General features: G+C 40.9%; 1 protein-coding gene across 1 annotated transcript in view; it reads left to right on the top strand.

The window, feature by feature from the left end:
* ATG7 (autophagy related 7) overlaps positions 1–19,131 on the top strand; it is a 1,524,945-nt gene that overhangs the window by 383,566 nt on the left and 1,122,248 nt on the right. Inside the window, exon 12 of the mRNA XM_069206657.1 lies at positions 706–864. Coding sequence (XP_069062758.1) covers positions 706–864 — 159 coding nt within the window. The remainder of the gene's footprint in view (positions 1–705; positions 865–19,131) is intronic.

Genomic DNA, 19,131 nt, shown 5'->3' on the forward strand with positions numbered 1-19,131 from the left:
TTTCAGGCTTTTAGTCTTTTCTGCACCGGTGTTCAGTTCTCATTGTGGCTTTGCACTCCTGGAAATTTGTGAAAGTAACTGATATCAGCGGGCCGAGGTGGTGCCTATATAGGTACCCAGCACGTTACTACTGGCGGGGACGACACCAACGACACTGACACAGGGATAGTGCTTGAAAATCTTCTGGATCCAGTCTGATGCCGGCCGATATTCAAATTTAAGGAATTAATGGCTAGAGTCTCTACCAGATAAGGCGTTGCCAAAGGTAAGTAACTTGTTCATTACTACTTAAGGTCTTATTTTTTTCTTGATATCTTTCACTACTTTTATGCTTGATGTAGTTCTATTTTACCGAGGCTATTTTTAAACTTTATTGAAAACATCAGTGACCTTTTACAAAGTAGATACCACCTCTAAAAATACAAGCAGCAGCACCTTGATGAGGCTGATAAACTACAGGAAGACATTGTCCAGCGTGAGACTGGCCTATCATTGTCTGCTTCAACAGGTACAACTAGGAGCTTTTTTGAGACCAATGAGGACTGCAGTGATATTTATCAGCAGGTAACGCCCTCTGGGTTTCATGGGATGGCCCTTCCTGCAATGTGATAAGGTTAGGAACATGTGATGTCAACATACTGAGAATTACCTGAATGATGTGAATAATTAAAGTTACTATATTGTGCTCTTTTTGCTTTTGTTTAGGGGTGGGGAGTTAGGCACATCACGTTTGTCGACAATGCCAAAATCTCATATTCAAACCCAGTTCGGCAGCCTCTTTATGAATTTGAAGATTGTCTCAGTGGAGGAAAGTCAAAAGCGCCTGCAGCAGCTGGAAGACTTCAAAAAATATTTCCTGGTGTGGTGAGTACGTTTTGACATTTGGTTTAATAAACACCCTTAAACAATTCTGAAATTATTGTTTGTATAGTTAAAAGCGTTGGCCAGACAAAAATGGAAACCATTGTTTCCATGGTGTCACTTTAAAAAGTATAATGTGATGTTGCTGTCTCAGACAAGCTTTGTTCTGGATATGTTGTCTTTCCTTTTACAGCTAATAACAAATGTTTTAAAAAAAAAGAACAATCATCAGAAGAGGTTGTAGGGTACTCTCCGATGCGAGTAAAGCCAGATTCCAAGACCATTGAAGACAAAGAGACCATATTAGAAAGCATTGTTTTGAGGGAAATACGAATAACCTCAGATTCAGCTGTTGTACGCTATACTCTTCACCTTCCTAATTCAGATAGATGTCATTGAAAGATAGAATTTCTTGTACAGAGTGAAACCGTGGTGTCTCTAATATTAACAGCATACTGTGGAGTTCGGTGAGCATTGTTGTTTTGCAAGTACTGAAAATGGCAGCAGAAAGACAACATTTTCAGTTGTTATTTCATCAGGAAATGCTCTTTGTTTACTTAGCTACTCTGCCTCATTATTTTACTATAAATGAGCCTAGAGAGCATATTGAGCCCCTGGTTCTGATTAACAAAGATTCTTCTAGAGGAGCATGTCGAGTGCACATTAAATGATCAGCCCTGTTTTGTGTTTTGACAAAGATGGCGCCTGGTGTAAATATTGGAAACCCTCCTTATGGAGCTGGAAACCACTCATGGAGGAATCCCTTGACTCCTCACTGGGGAATTCAATCTAAATCTAGATAATTACTTGAGTAGAAGAAGCAGCTTTAAAGAAGCTGACGTAAGCTGGGCAATAATGATTTAAGTTTCCAAATTTAGTTCTATCAACAAATTTGATCATGAGGTCCTACTACCCTAGAGGCCCTTGGCCTCCGGACACTTAAGATGCGCAGTCCCGGGGATGCTCCACTAACTGCCACATGGAAAACAAACAAGACAGAATCAGTCTTGGATTACACTCTTGTGCCCCTTTCCTTCTTCTAGAAAATTGAGCGTTTCAGTATGGTCTCAAGATGCGAGAGTGACCCCTCACCACAGTTAATTATCAGAAATTACAACAACCAGGTTCCATCTCAAGAGACTTTGTGACACAAGAGACAGACAGTCACTGGCAAAGGGTCAGATGGAATATTCACTCACTGGAAAATATGAGGAATGGAAACAAACCTGCACAACATTCTCCTGGGATTCGTAAGATCCCATTTTAGCATGGCAGAGTTCCCATGAAGAATTAAAAGCAAATCTTCCAGTCTCTAAAAACCAGTCTCGACCGAAGTACTGGCCTAGGCAGGAAATATGGTGTGTGAGCTCACTTAAGTTACAGCGTCAGACTCTACACAAAAAAATGGAGGCAAGCACCTCCCAGATACTGAAACACAAATTGGAAAATTCCACAAGTTATGAAAGAATTTAAAAAAAGCAGTTTGGAATGCAAAAGGGGCACAGAACGACCAGAATTGGACAGGTATCGTTTAGGCAAGCAAAAGTAACAACAAAAAATCTCTCTGGGCCTTAATTGATCGGCTAGACCGAGAAACTTGGGGAGTGATAGTTTATAATGTCACTCAAGAAGCATGGCTGGACCACCAAATAAGGGTCTTATTTCAGACCTAAGTACATAACTGGACGCAGCAAAATCTCACCCACTGAGCCTGGGCCATCGCCAGGTGTCCTTTCTGCAATACGCAGACAATGTAGTCATGAATTTGTCAGGAATAGGTCTGCAGCGGCTATTAAACAAATTGCACACTTACTAAATTGAAAACAAAATGACTGACAATCTTCCAAAAACACAGTTTGTGGTTTTCGAAAGAAAAATTAACAAAAAAGGAAGCTGGTCCTTGGGTGAAAACCCTGTTTCCGGAAGCACAAACTACAAATACCTCACGGCAACACAATTTGTCTCATGGAGCAGAGACAAAACTTTATCAACAGAAGCCATGCACAGATGTCCATTAACACCTACAACATCATCTACTGCAGAACTATTTAACAGTCCTCCTTAAGTGCTTCTGTAAAGTCAAGCTGCTCCATTTACGATTCGGGTTGTTCTCAACGAATGACGTCCTCAGAAAAATGGCATTCGAAGCCTTTAACAACTAAGTGCAGACTTTGCCATCAACGAGAACAATTCCTGGCTCGCATCCTGTTAATATGCCCTGTTTTCCCATTGAATGCAAGATTTCGCTGCAGAACATCTTTAACCAACACGGCATAAGATCTTGCCGCCATGCACTACTTTTCAACAAGAAGGGGGATTTCTCCCCAAGCCATTGCATCTTTCATAAAATGTATGCTAAAAGCAAAGTGACTGCTGTTCAGCTGAGGGGTTGAGCAATGTAATCACACTATAAATCTTATACTTGCACTTTATTGCACGGTCTGCACGTTGGCTTTTTGCATTTCTACCCTTGCACGTTGTCTTGGAAATACGGGAATGATAGCATAAGATGCTGGTGGTGTATTCCCAAAAGTGCCAGAAGGACTCAGCGCCTGAAGGACTCTAAATGATTTTAGACCCTTTATTGGCTTTTATGTCAAATATCCATTTTTATAAGCTTAGTGTTTTTGTCGTCTATATCTGTATCCTTTTTTAAACACTATTCACATTTTATAACAGCTGTCTAGCAAAATGTTTTATTCTAACTAATTGAAATAGGCATACTTTGGAAATGCCCGAAACATTTGAGATGTTCACATGCAAAGAGAGCTCACAATATCACAGGCGCTGTAAGAAAAGATGAGAGAGGGGTGCACCGCTAAAATAATCATGCTGGAGATCAGAAGGTGAATGAGCAATAAAGATGACTTCTATTTTGTGTTTATCTTCATACATTTGTTGTGCACTCTAAGGCAGAGGTCAAAAGTCAGGCTTGGACTTCTGACAGTTTGCTCCTTATTCTTTTAACACTCACATCGATGTTTGCTTTCTCTGATAGCAAAGTGAGATATTATAAAATGTACTATGTGACAATCTTGCTGGGGTACAGAGACCAGGAGTTTGAAAGGAAAGCCGTAAGGTGTCAATTGTTTTTAACCCAGAACAAAATGTAAATACCTGTACATGAACTCTGCAAACATTTCAAACTATTTCAGCTATTAGGAAAGCAAAATTAATCACATTTCATTGCAGGTCTGAAGAGTGAAGGAAGCAAAGAAATGAATAGGATCAAAACAAATAGAAACACTTTACTTGGTGATGCTCAAATGATCGCGGAAACCCATTTTCCACTCGTCGTTTCTGTGCTGTATACTAGTTTAATCATGAAAATTACATGTGTGCACATGATGTGGCCATTTCAATTTAAAATGTGCTGTATGTAAATGACAGTGTGCTACTGCACTTACTTAAGTAATATGTTTGCACCCCTCAACCAATAGCCCTCGCTTCTGTGTCTGTTTGGGTGCAGTTTTTTTCATTTTTTGTGCTCCCTTGACAAAAAATACCAAGATGCTGTATTGGAAGATTGTGGGTGCACTTCGTGCAACTGAGAAATTGCTGTTTTCAAACGTAATGAGCGTATGTATTTAGTGACAATAAGTATCAGATATTACGGGGCAAACTAGGGTTTTTGTGTGATCAACTTAAAATAAAGACCAGCTCATATTTTCAGACACGATGAGTTTACAGGCTGCCAACAGACGAAATTGAATTAGTGCATTTGCATCAAATGACAAGCTAGTAATTTGTGTGAGGGCGTTTGCTCGTTGGTGGGCCCGTTTCCAGTGATATAATGTACTACTTTCTTTTATGAAACAATTTGGCGTACATCTGCGTTTCATGCTCTCTAAGCTCTGCTATGATCTACGTTTTTTTCTTAGAGATGCGTGTTGACGTCGGTAATTATCTCATTTTAATCAAGCTTCCAGTCTTGTGCTCGTTAATTATTTTTTATTTTTCCATTTTTTCTATGTAGACGCTTTTCGACCCTTTCCATGGTCGGTTTCACATTGTCATTCTCAGTGATGCAGGTGACACCAAAGGTCTCGCTTATCACTTTCGGTGGTGTCCTGATATCCAACTCACTGGTTCTCTGACCTGTAAGCTGATATGAAAAAAACATATTGCCACCATCCCCAGTTCTCATCCCATAACAGGTTCACCGCCTCTTCTGCACGATGGGATAGCTGTCACGACTCAACAAACATTTGGAAAAAATGCATTGTAACTGCCTCGACACAACACTAGATGGTTGAGTGTCCTGCAAAACGATGTGTACAGTTGAGTAATCTATGCAAGTTTTTATTTGAATCCATTTATTGGACAGATCTGAGGTAGAACAAAGTTGTTAGAAGAAATAATGCAGCACTACTGCTCAGCCTTATTTTTAACGCGGCAACAATGAGTTGGTCTTTGCTAGCTGATAAGAAATAAGGGCCAGATGTAGGAAGAAAACATTTTGCGAGGTGCAAATTGCGAGTACTAGCGACTCGCAATTTGCAGCTCGCAAAATGTTATGCAGAAAGGTGTCTCAGACACCTTCTGCGACTCGCTATGGGGTCGCAAAGACCCACCTCATAAATATTTATGAGGTGGGTCGCAGTTTGCGACCCCATAGCGAGTCTAGGCACTCACGGGGATGGTGGCCTGCTGGAGACAGCAGACCACCATGTCCATGACTGCTTTTGAATAAAGCAGTTTTTTTCTTTTCTTTTTGCAGCCCGTTTTCCTTAAAGGGACCGAAACCTTTTTGTTTCAGTTTTTTTCAGAGTAGGCAGTGGTCCATAGGACCACTGCCTGCTCTGAAAAAATATTTTTGTTTGCATTCACTAATGTTTCCCGTTTGCGAATGTGTTACTATCCACTTCAAGTGGATGGTAACTGCGAGTTGATTTGCGACCGCTTTCGCAGTCACAAATCAACTCTACATTGCGATGCGGTCGCAAATAGGAAGGGCACACCCCTTCCTATTTGCGAGTCGGAAACACATTTTGCGAGTGGGTACCCACTCGCAAAATGTGTTTCTGCATCGCGTGAGGCCTTTTGCGCATCGCAAACGGCGTTTTTTGCCGTTTGTGAGGCGCAAAAGGCTACCTACATCTGGCCCTAAGTTACAAGTCTCTGTACAGGTTATATTGGGACATGTATGAACAGCACTAACCCCATTATCACTGTGCACCGCCTGCGTCATTCCCTTCAGCTAGCCGTAAAAGATTTCTAGACGTTTCCGGGCAAGAGATCACTACACAGTGTTACTGAGGACGGAAGTTAAGGCTTTCTTGTGCCACTCTGTTTCCTTGGAGAAAGCAGGAACGTCAGTCTTGTTGAGCTGGTACTTGGTAGAAATAACACACATCAAAGTGAGATGGAAAGGTAGACCCGCGATGAACCTTCTCTGAATGCTGTGATAAACAGGCCTGGCTTCGAACGGGCTCTGTTGAGCGCGCATGCAAAGTACAAAGGGGTCCATCTAGCAAAGTGCCTGTAGCCTGCGTTTGAAGAAACTTCACTTTTTTTGTACACATAAATGACTTTCAGCTCCATCTCATCTCTACGGAATGATAATTTGTGAATTAAAGCATATTCTTTAAACACTGCGGGTGAGAGAAACATTACTGTTGGTATGAAATACGAGATTTTCCCAAGTTAAAATTTTACTGAAGGAAAGTTTTGAGAAACTCAGATAGGGACAGAGCTCTTTACATTTCGTGGCACGTGCCCTAAAGGCAATACAATACTTCCCCCCTCTCACAAACTTCGGCAGGCACAATCTGTGCTGGCAAATACTACTCATTCTGAGACTTTCAAACTTAAACAGACGGAAATATGTTGGATGTCTGTGTTATTCGCCATTCTACAGGACAGAACGTGCATGGGAGTGCTCATTATGAATCTACAGAATACTGCTCACTCTGGTATCACTGTTTACCAGGTGTGATATTACCACCTCAAAAACCAACACACTCATGATGAGACCTGTACTATCCTTCTCCTTAAAGTTAGACCCTTTGTCAGATTTCAGTGGTTCATACAAACAGATTCAAACATCCGGCTTTGTGATATAACACAAGACAACCAGACAGCTCCAACAAGTATCGACAAAGCCAATAGGCCTGGTTTTGAAGAGGTAATACACATAAACTGCATTTAGCATGCCTGTAATTTTTCCATGAATTACTATATTACAGCCATACCTATTAGCTTGGCTAATGCTTTTTTGTTAATGGTTTGGGATCAATACAGGGATGGCTATCAGTTGGTTGAGCAATTTATTTTGCAGCAGAGCGTTTCTTTGAAATAGAAGAACAGTTGGAAATCTCGAGGGGAAAGAGACACTTTATTTTGCTAAGATACTGCAGAGATACAGGTCACGAGGAGACGTACTATTGCCTGTTTATGTGTCCTCTGAAATCAACACATTTCAAGGGCGCGTGGCTCTCTCAAAAGCACAGTGGCTGATGTAGTAGCAGAGTATCCTACCTCCATGTTTATTTGATTTTTTTGCAACAAGCAATTTTAATTTATATACGACTGCTTACAGTCCATTTATCGAGGACGAAATCTATTTCGATGAGCCTTCGTAGGTACCATCACAAGTTTTCCAGGGTCATCACACTCCAAGGAAGTGTTGATTTAAAGACGTGCATATTGCAAAGACATTTATAAAAATAAATGTGTTTTCTTGATACAATTCGTTGCTGCTCTCCATTGCAAACATCATTCGTTGGTGATGTGTTTTTTTCACTTGTGGCAGACTCGGGGAGGCGACTGGACATCAGAGGTCGAGGGCAGAAAAAAAGGAGGCAGAAGAGTGGTACGGTGGCTGGATCACTTTCACATCATGCTGTCAACATGTCATCTTGGGTAATGCCCTGTCACATGCGTGTAGAAGACACTGTGACAGGACCTATTGTCAGTTCACAGTGTGGTGATGTCGTGTGATCGGGCCTGGAACGAGACGAAGAGCACATGGCTGATTTTCCATGAATATAAAGGAAAGACACTGCAACTGGCCACATTGTCTACCGCCAGTGTAGTGAAGTCATGCGCCCGGCCTTGGCGTGAAGAAGGAGCAGGATGGATACAGCATTGCACCACTTAAATGCTGGCAAATTCACATATTCTTTAATTTATTGTTAAAATTAAATGGTGGTCAGGTGTGAAAATGATGACCCCACCAATTAATTGAAAGAAAAACGTATCATAATGCAATTTATCTTTGCTCTCTATTGCACACACCATTCCATGGAGTAAGCTTCATTTTCAGGATAGTTTCTCTGTTAAAGCAAATAATTCCTAGGAACTGAGGGCCTGATTTAGATCTTGGCGGAGGGAATACTCAGTTGCAAATGTGACAGATAGCCCGTCCACCTTATTATGATCTTCCTAGGATTTCATGGGATCGTAATAAGGCGTTTGGGATATCCGTCATGTTTCTGACTGAGTAAACCCCTCACCCAACCTCTAAATCAGGCCTGAGTCTTTTTCAATGCTTGAGTTTCGAATTCTGTGCATTGCTTGAACTCTTCTTTATATACTGTTTCTCTAAACTACTTACATAGAGCATTCAAGTGTATTGCCAAACCTCTACTACAGAAAGAAGGCTATGCACCCAAAGTACCATAAAGCATGTGTTCAAGTATTATATACAATCGTTTTCATGCTGTGCAAAACGAAAACCAACACGAATCATAAAAACACCTTTTATTGCATATATAAAAATATAACCTTTAAGAACATTGATGAACTTACATATACATTCTTTTGTGGCTATGTTACATCTTGTTACAGGAGTGCAAATTCCCTATACATTATTGCCTTTTATAGTTTGCAAACCCTCCACCTGTCTTGTAATTATACTAACTCAATATCCCTTATTTAACTTGTATAATGTAAGAGTGGTAATGAGTTCTTACGAATCACTGACACAAATTGGTGATTAAATTAGTACAGCCACTTTCTTCAGGACAAGATTCAAGTGGTCATCTAGTTACGTAAGTGTGCGTAGCTATAATATCATACTATCTAATCATGAGTGCAGAAATTGAAACCTATTATGGCATTCTGCTCGTTCTTGTTCCAGAACTCATTTGTATCAGCAAAGGGCCTCTCTCCTCCGTGATATTATATGCATATAGTTATAAATAAAAATCTTATTACTGTTCTTTGCAAACGATCACCGGTGCCTCCTTCAAAAACCTTTTGTTATGATCCTTTCTACCTTATAAGTCAGTCGTAAGTACTCACACTTGAGTCTCAGAATATAACTATACTTACCCTAAACCAAAGTGCCAGTACCAGCAGAGTAGCATCCATATGCCATACATCTTCATCCTCAGGTTGTGCTCATACGCCACCGCTTTTGGCAACATAGCAGCAGCACCATTGACTAAACCATCTCTAAACTACTTATGTTGTAGGGCATTCAAATATAGTGTCAGTATGTCTACTCAGCTAGTTTCTGCTAAATTTCAGCACTCCCTCCCCTCTTTGAGCATTTGACACTTTGCTTTGTTGCATTGACCATGCAGCTACAAATTTATTAAGTTTAATGCCGGGGTAGTCGAAAAAGGTCAAATACTTCAACTTCATCCATCACTTTTTGCTGAGTTACCTAATATAAACTTGTGCTCCTTTTCCTAGATTCGAAGGCAGGATGTGTGATTGCAAAAGTGAAATGTTTCTGCTGACTTATTTTCGCAGAGACACTGTAGATATGTTGCTAGACATAATTGCAGAAATATTGCATCCTTAAGCAGAAAAATGGAAGTCATTCTTTAGTGAATGTAAGTGCAGGTTGTACAGTGTGAAGCTTTCCTCAGAGATGCCTAGATCAGGCCTGTAAAGAATGTGGTAGATTTATGTGATCGTCGTAGTGGAGTAGGCTTTGTCAATATTCATAGCTAGTCATACAGATTGAGGGGTTCCATAGTGTCTTGACATCGAGCCACCGGCAGTGCATACTTCATTCTACACATGACTTTTCCCTATTACTCTCTGAAGGAGGTTTTATATGCTGGTGAGAAATGGGCTCAAATTAAGTTATAAGTGGAGAAAGGATAATAGTGTGGTTTAGCTTTTTTTGTCCAACTATGCCACTCTGTGTGCTGCACATCTATTATAGCGTGATCTTGTTTATATTTGTGCATGGGCTACAGCTATGAAGTGGAATTTCTACAGTTTGTAAAAGGTGTGTTGTTGACGTCCCGGCCAAATACCGAATGGGAACCATATGTATCGGTGGTTTGCAACAAGAATTCACATCGCAAACCACTGAAACGTTACAGACTCACAGGTTGTGGTAGTAACTTATTCACAAAAGGAAAAGGGTCACCTTTGGTCCCTTCCCCTTTGTAAATTGTGCAAAACGTTTCAGGTGGAGTAGGCAGTAGTCTCGGAGACAGCTGCCAACTCTCACAGAAACGTTTTGAAACATGTATATATATTTTTTAAAGCAGACCATTTTTCTTTAAGGAAACTGAGTGTCCATATCTTCCTGGCGAGAGTCAGTAGGTAGTAGGTCAAATAACTTTATTTGGTCCCAACTGGGCCATAAAAGTTCAAAAAGAGATCAACCTATTAATACATTTTTTAAATCTGAATACAGAGAAAGCATTAAAAACAGACATTTGTGCATAATAGTCAATAGAATAAGCCATCCAAATATTTTATGACCAAACTGGCTTATGAGTGATTTCCCACCCTAAAAAAACACATTCAAAAATAGAAACAAGTCACTTTGACATAAAAATGCATAACAGTTCCATCCGTAAAATTGACAAGACCCAGAACAATCGTCACCATCATATAAAAAGAAAACGTTAAAACACAATCTGTATTTACCCTAAAATATTTAACTTAAACATACTAAGTTAAAATAGGCTAGACCTAGCCCCAGTACCATATAACTTCCGTGATTTTAAGGAAGCCCTGATAAAATTCATGACACCATAGCAAAGTTCGGGGGTAGCAGCAGATTGCAAGTACCTCAAACCAGGTATATGCCATGTAAAGTGCAAGCGTTTTAAAATGGGCCGAAGATAATAACCCTGAAACACAGAATACAGTTTGCAAAAGAGCATAAAGTGCATCGTAGACTTAATTGAAACACCATCACAGGGACATCGAGTACTGATCATTCCTCTTCAGCCAGCTACTGGGAAAGCAACCAAGTAATGCATTTAATTAAACCTCAACCTTGTCATATAAAACCTGTGCTGGAGATTAGTTAGCCATATCAGGTACGTATTTATCCCTGAAATGTTACCAAGCAGAATTAAATTCAACACCGAAGCCATGTTGGAGGCCCTTATAATGCACCCTTCTTTAATGTAAGACAAATAATGCCTTTTAACACACTCTTTAAGCTGGGGAGGGGTCTTATCAGGAAAATCAAAGAGTGCACTCAGATTGAGATTATAAAAAAGACTTTTGATTTATGCCAGCCATGGGATGGTATGCCAATTATCCAACTTTAATCAGTCTGCTAATACTAGACGAGAAGAAGTGGCCTTTAGGGTGCCCCATATTTGTATCCATAACAACAAGGGAGCCATAGCCACAAAATCGTCAATATAGTCTGTGCCTAATTCAAGATGAAGAATAAAACTTGCTGTACTTTGTGGTAATGCTAGGAAACAACAGAGAAATGTATTCTGAACAGCTTGCACTCGGCCCGGTGATACACAGCCCCACACCCAAGCACCATACACCCCAAGCGAGAAACATTTGCTTCTGTACCCCTGGACTTATTCCCTAATAAGTTGTGAACCAAGGCGGTTAGCAAATCTAAAAAGGGCGTCAGAGGCTGCCCCCATTTTGAGGGCTCATTGGGCGATCTGCCTCTCCCAAGACCCACGAGCATCAAACAAAATACCCAAAATAACAAAAAAAGGGGACTTTCGTTATTTTGGTCCCTTCTATAGAGAAGGCCTTAGTTTTTGTTGCTTAAGGGCTGCAGGCCATAATTAACGATTTCTGAAAATTGACCTTAAGTTTTATTTTAAACATAAAGTCATAAAACTCATTCAACAGTTTTTGAAGACCATTAGCAGTTAGCGCCAAAGGACGGCATCATCTGCATAAAGAAGAACTGGGACCGCCTGTGTACCGACTCGGGATGTCTGGACTATATGGTTCTAAAAAGGGACCTAAGGTATTTATATATAATAAAAACGAAAATGAGCTAAAATACAGCGATGTCCCACTCCTCTGGATACCCCAATTGATTCTGTACAGTCACCAGAAAGAGTGTAGCACACCTTAGTAGTTGTACCTGTATGCACGTGTTGCACTATTTCCACAAGAGAGCAATCAATCCCTGCCTGATTCATTAAATTCCATAACATTTCACTATTCACTAAGTCAAATGCACAGGAGAGGTCCATAAATGCTATGTGAAGCGCACCTCTTCTGGATGAGGCGTACTTCCCCCAGATAAGGGCTAGAGTCAGCGGCTGCTCCACTGTCCCCACATTTGATCTAAACCATATTATAACAGCGAAAAGAAGGCAGAAGATTCGGCCCAGGTCTCTAGTTTGTCCAAAATTACCCACCCAAGGATGTTCACTGTGGAATCTAATAAGGAGATGGGTCATATCACGTAGACAGACTCCGATCGCCTCTCTTAAAAATGGGGACAGTAATAGCTTTTTTCCAGGAATCATTCAGGTTGCCTTTAACCTCTGCCCTGAGGACATTAGTTAGTAGTGGGGTCCAAAAAACAATGTTAGCCAGTAGGTAGTTATAGTTAGGACAAACTTTTCCTATAGACAAAGTGTTTTTTGTTTTGCCAATAACTTTGGTGCTGTTTGACGGATCTTCACAGAATTTTCAAAACTCGTATGCCAACTAGTTCAGCTGCTGTCTTGAAAGGTTTGGGGTGATTCATCAAGCAGGGGCCAAGAAAAAAAGTGGGGGCCCAAAACACCTTTTCCCCATTCTGTGTCTATACGGTTTTTGCATTATTTATACACAGTTACGGCCCGAACCTCTTAAAGGAATTACACCAAATTTGGCATGAAGCTAGATCTTGGACTGCAGATTCTGCTTTCTGTGATTTAGTGTAAATCCGTTTAGTAGTTTCTGTGTTATTTAAGGTTACAAAATATGGATATCTCGGGGTGCGGAGGATTTGCAGATCCACTCGGAGAGGATTTGCAAATCGGAGGGGGGGGGGAGCAAGGCCCTGATTGGCTTGCCGCAACCTGACAGAAAAGTTGCAGCTGCCATTTTGTTTCTTGCATCGGCTTGGGGGGAGGGGATAGGGAAAAACAAGAGTTTGGATTTTGGGTGCATGTGGGGGTGTTGGCGACGGAGGGGTGTAGGATTTGAACCCCACCATGCATAGTTTTGTCCTCAATAATTTTACTGCAAATGTTACATTGATATTATGATTGATTTTATCAAATATATCATAAGTGATGTAATATGTGGGGTAATTAGCAGTGCATGGAGAGGGCATGAGCTATAGGTACTTCAGCTAACCATAACTATAACTGCTGAATTTCTATGGTTTTGTGAGTAAATTGAGAACCTAACTATAACCTTGCTGTAATCTTTGTTTTTTTTAAGTGAATATCTATGTATTTTTTAATTCCATTTCCTAACTATGACTTCCCTGTAACCATTGTTTTTTCAGTGAATTTTAATGTTTTTTTTTTTTTTTTACTTAAAGTAATTAAAATTACTTAACGTTAATCCAACCACCGCTATTCACAGCCAGGCCCTGCAGCGAACCCTTTATAACCACGCAATACCTTTGGCCAGGCCCTGCGGCCAACCCCGTATAACCACCCAATCCTGAATCACACATGGCCATTTGGCCGCGACAGTGGGGTTTAGACATTGGGCCTGTGGCCAATCCCCTATATGCACCCAAGCCATGCCACATATGGCCTTAGACCGTACACGGTAGAGTTTGGCCGCAGGACCTGGCCTGCGACCAGGCCCTGCAGCCTACCCTCTGTACTCATGAAGTGCTTCTTTGTTTGGTGTAGATATGTTAATATTCATATGCATGAAGAACGCAGGGAGTTTCTATGCCATTTTACATACTGCTACAATTAATCCGGTCCTGCATATTTATCTAATATAAATACGCAGGCGTTTTTTGTTTATCTTTTTTTTTTTTTTTGTAAGAAACCTTTGGGAACGTAGGGAGGCCTAAAGGCCCCTGCAGTCTCAGCAAGGTCCCCGCCTCCTGCTGGAGCTGGCATTGCTCCCGCAAGCAGAGCTGATGAAAATGCAGCTCCCTGTGTGTGGGAGCAATATTTATCTCCTTCCATGCCCACATGACACCGGGCAGAGAAAGAGATGAAATCTCCACTCCCTGCAAGTGGGAGCAGTTTTCAGGCTCCTGCTTGCTGGGAGTGGAGTTATGTTTGCTTTTGCTTGGCAGGAGCCGTCACACCTCCCACCAAGCAAAAGCAAGCATCTACTGCCCAAGGGTGAGCACCTCTGGAGGTAGCAGGAGCTGGCCCTGGGGGACGTCAATCCCCAGGGCCATATATAGCTCCAAGAGGGGGAGCTGCGCGGTCCCCTCCATTACTTTAACAATTTCAATGGCCCTGAGGAGATGGTGGACACCAGGGCCAGGGGTCCTTTTGGACCCCTCTTTAAATTTGATTATAGCCTGTCAGTCCCCGGTCCCCGGTGCCCTGGGCAACCATCCCCCCCAACTATATTCATAATGTAGCTATGGGGAAGTGGCAGGGCCTGGGGGGATCCGCAAGCATCCTCACCCCGTATTTAAAAAATTTTTAGACCTGGGGATGTGGCGGTCCCCAGGGGCATCTGCAAGTACCCCCCAAACAATATTTATAATGTAGTCCTGGTGGGGTGGCGGTCCCCAGGGACCTGTTGGGTCTGCGCAGCCCCCTGCATCATTTTCAGTTTTAGCCCTGGGAGGTGGTGTTCCCCAGGGCCCAAGGGGGTCCACACTACCCCATATAATTGTGAAATATATCCCCGGGAGGTGGCGGTCCCCAGGGCTTTTAAGAGCCCTAGGAGGTGGTCCCATGTGCCCACCTCCTTTTTCATTAAGATTACTATGCCCCTGGGACCTGGCCCACCCGGAGGCAACATTAAAACAAGCATGGGAGACTAGACTTGTTTTTCTTTTGATTTCACGGCAAAATTCACAAATTTCGCCATTAAATAAAAAAATTAAAAAATGCTTTTTATTTTTTTACCCTACGGGGTCCCCAGTTGCCAATCAGAGTAAGTGCCAATTTTCGACTTGCCTTATTGGTAAGGTGCAAAAACACTGGATGAAAATTGCAACTAGTTTCTGTGACCAATATATTGATTACTACATCCGGCCCTTGGACCCCCGTGGGTAGAACTTGGCAAACACATTCAGGTGATAAAGACAGATGTCCAGGATTTTCAGGAATGGCAGATCCAAAGGAGCAAGAATTGCGCCTGGAAATGATTATGTTGCAGGAACTAAATTTTGTTCTTCTAGAACACTTTGACGACCTGGAGAACCGGTCACAGTGCTATGATAAACACATCAGAGGGGGCACCAAGAGGAACAAATGGAGCCACCTTGGAGAGGCAGGACCTGCACGTTACAAGTAGCAGAATACTCCATAGATATAAAACTGGGCAGGACTCACAGAACTGCTTGGTCATATGAACAAAACACCAAATTACTGACATCTTGGAGAGAGTCCATCATTTCAAAGTTAAAGAGCAGATCATGGAAGCAGCCAGAAAGACAGATGACTTTCACATCAAAGTCTCTTGTATATTCTCTTATCAGACCTTGTAAGCATTGACACTCCAGATACAGAGAAGATTTCACTCAATCCTGGACTTTCCTCAAGACCAACATACTACCCTATAAATAGGGTATGGGGAAAATGAGATTGGAGATTGTCAAGGAGCCTGTATTTGTGTCTATAGCAGGGCTGTAATAATAGCTTTTATGAGGGGTTTAGGAATTAAACTGTCTAGGAATAATGTCATAATCACATTATCACTCAAGTGAGGTATTGAACGAGAGTTGTGATTCACTGTTTTGTGCATTCATGTTCCAAAGCCATTTTATAGGCTTTGGCTGATATCCTAGCCTCAGTACATACTCTGCGTCTTACAGATGCTCTTTTGAAATTTTCGTATTTTCCCTTTTTAGAAGGACACAACATTGTTGCAGTGTTGTAAAGACTTCTGGGTTTATCAGTTCTTGAAAAACACTCTAGTCTAGATCGGTGAGATGTCTCTTCTTTGCATTTTAAGAAGTATGCCCTTTTGCCCTCTTTGTGGCTTTCTGATGGCGCCTAGTATGCAAAACTGTTGCTTGTGGTGATATAATTGATTCAGTGATTTAGTAATATTGTGGTTTAATATTTCTAGTTTGGCTTCTGGGTCTTCTGACGTCTAGAGTGGGAGCTGTGAATGAGTACTTTCAGATCACTCTGCAAATGTCACAGAAATAATCTGTGCTTACTTCTAATAAGGAAGTATGAAGAAAACCAAAAATCAGATACTTCCTTTAGATCACTGAATTCAATAGGTTAACATAGATACCTCTGAGTTGTATAACTCAAGGAGAGATTCCAGTTGGTCCAGACCATGTTGAAAATCACTTAATACCTTCAAGTCAGTTGTGAAACACTTCTTGAAGTCAGCCGGTTGAATTGAATACTCAGTAATAAACTTAATAATGCTAGACTCACTCCAACGTTTAGTAAGTGAGTGTTCATCAAGCAGAGCTGGTGTGCCAGTCTGTCCACCTTGCAGTCTCACTCGCATGATGCCATAGTAAGACTTAATAAAACTGTGAGACAGCTGATCCCAGCCCCTAAGAAAATACCTTGAGGAAACTTGATTTAACACTTCTTTTCATTCTGCGCAATATTCATTCTAGTTGTTTCCTATTCTGTTAGGCTCATTCTTAAGTAGTTAAATCAGTAACATCCAAATCAGCTGGAACTTGGTTAAGGATTAAACAATCCTTAGATTGATAGCCTCACAGAAACCACAATGGAGTAAATCTACCAAAGTGAGAGTTAAATCGTTTAAGGCAATCAGATTGCACACTGCTTTCCTTTCAAGTCCATTCGAACGTAAGTGCTAATTGATTATTGCTGTAAGGTCTAGACACATATTGTGCAGGAGCCTGCTACCGCCAGTTGTGTGTTTGAACTAGAGGATGAATACTTCTTCATCCATGTTCCAAATCACACAGTTTCCAGCTTTTCGATACCAAGAAGTGTCCTGTGCTATTGGAAGAAAGGGTAGTCGGTCACGAACGCATTGAAAAGTGGTCTGCATTCACAGTAAGGGATTTGTCGCTGTTAAGTAAGCCACCTTCGTTAAATCTTAATAGATCTGACTTGTAAATATTGAAAAGCAGGTATATCTTGGGCACTTTGCTTCCTACGTAGTGCAGGACTAGATATTTTAAAAGGGACCACATTATAGTGAGGTATAAGTCTGATTTTGTTTGTACGTAATAATTTTGCACAATAATCGATTATGTATAGAATTAAGACATGTCTGACTTCTTTCTATTCACTTTTATACCACGCATTGCATAACTGATTTTCTTTTAGTCAATCTAGAGACCTCGATCCATGCATGAGCAGGTTTCAAGTTGTTTGAAATATTGAATTTAATGGCTGAGTTTACCATTCCGCTACTACTCAAGGTATACGAGGCTTGCAGTGCGAGTGGGTAACATGCTCATGGTGATATTGATATTGTCAAATGGAGTTACAGCTCTCCGTTCTGGTGTGGAGTTACTGATAGTTTATTTTGGTTAGCTGTAGCCCAGATTGCTTCCTTCGCTCCTGGCATCGATACCCCCTTTGCTTGTGTCTTGGAAAGGGCCCTGTTGTGTACCCTTTCTGTCATGTTTCCTAAGGCCGTTCTTGGTCGGTTTAAAAGTTGTGTTTTTGGACTTGCACTAAAACCCTTGATGTTGGGAGCGTCGAGATGACTCGTGGGGAAGTACTGAGGCAAAATTACTCAAATGAAACGTGGGAATGAGTGTTCTAACGTGTACTATAGGGTATTTGTACGGCGAACTGGGCATGTAAACTAAATTCACTTGGACAAAAATGACTATTTCATGTCAGATGTTGATAGTGTTTCAGCTAGTGTTTGTAGTTAAGTGATATGCTTAGAACAAACCTAGGAAATATGGTAAAAGTTTTCATGGGGCATTTAATTGAAGTGGTGATTAATGTGTCTGATTTTTCTGCGATTTAATGACTTTGTAAGTTTGTCCCTTTTGACGTTTTAAAAAGCGAGTTGACTATTTCCAAGCAGCGTGTTTCTTTACCGATGATTAAGATCTAAGGTACGGGGAACCCCAATACGCGATCTATACTGTTCTTAACAATTAGATATTTGCCCATATTTATTTAGTGTGCAGTTGTGCCTAAATATCCTGAGGTTTGCGGAACGTCTGAAGCTTTGTGAAATGAGGGTGTGCGTTTCATTAACACAAAGAGCGCTAGGTTATAGCAAGTCCAACGCAAATTAAAATTTTATATAAAAATAGCAAAAAAGGATAATAACGTCTTGACATATCTTTTTACTGTTCATAATCATCACTGCATGAATAATAAACTCATGTTTTAGTATTCAAGGTACATTATGGTTATTCGTATTTGTTAATGATAGCTTCAAGAGGTTAAATGCTACACTCACATGAGAAATCCACCTTTTTCCAATTATGGAGTAGAACATTAATTCATTTTTCTTTATGTTTGAACCACTGAAAGCGTTTCATGCTGGGACCAGAATGCCTTGCCTTAGCTTGCACTGTTTCTCATTACACCTTTGTTTTATTGGGTTATTGTAAGGTGACAATTTGCTGCCCGTAGCTTAGATAATGAAGAAAGGGCTTCCTCTGTTCGTGATGTATGACCTTTAAATCTGAAAATATCACAATTATTTTTAATCATTGCCGTCTTGCGTTTTACCCACTTGAGATGAACGGAAATTATCCGGCACCTTTCCTCTTTGCATGTCAACTCCTGTCCTTTTTGCTTTGTTTTATTCAGATCTTTTACATTTGGTAGATTCGCTAACAAAACCCAGTCAACATCTGTAGCAGGAAAAAAAAAACAATCATTGGTAACTGTTTTAATTTTTTTCTAGTGATTCTTGCTGGTGTTTGGAATTATTTTTTTTTAGTGATGCCTGTTTATATGTTACAGTAGTGTGGGAGCAGATGAACTAGAGTTGAGTTTGTTAAATATTAGTGCAGAGGGTCAACATTTTCTGAGAAGCCCGCCAGTGCCTCGGGGATGG

The sequence above is a fragment of the Pleurodeles waltl genome, chromosome 9 (assembly GCF_031143425.1).
Source record: "Pleurodeles waltl isolate 20211129_DDA chromosome 9, aPleWal1.hap1.20221129, whole genome shotgun sequence".
Taxonomy (NCBI): Eukaryota; Metazoa; Chordata; class Amphibia; order Caudata; family Salamandridae; genus Pleurodeles; species Pleurodeles waltl.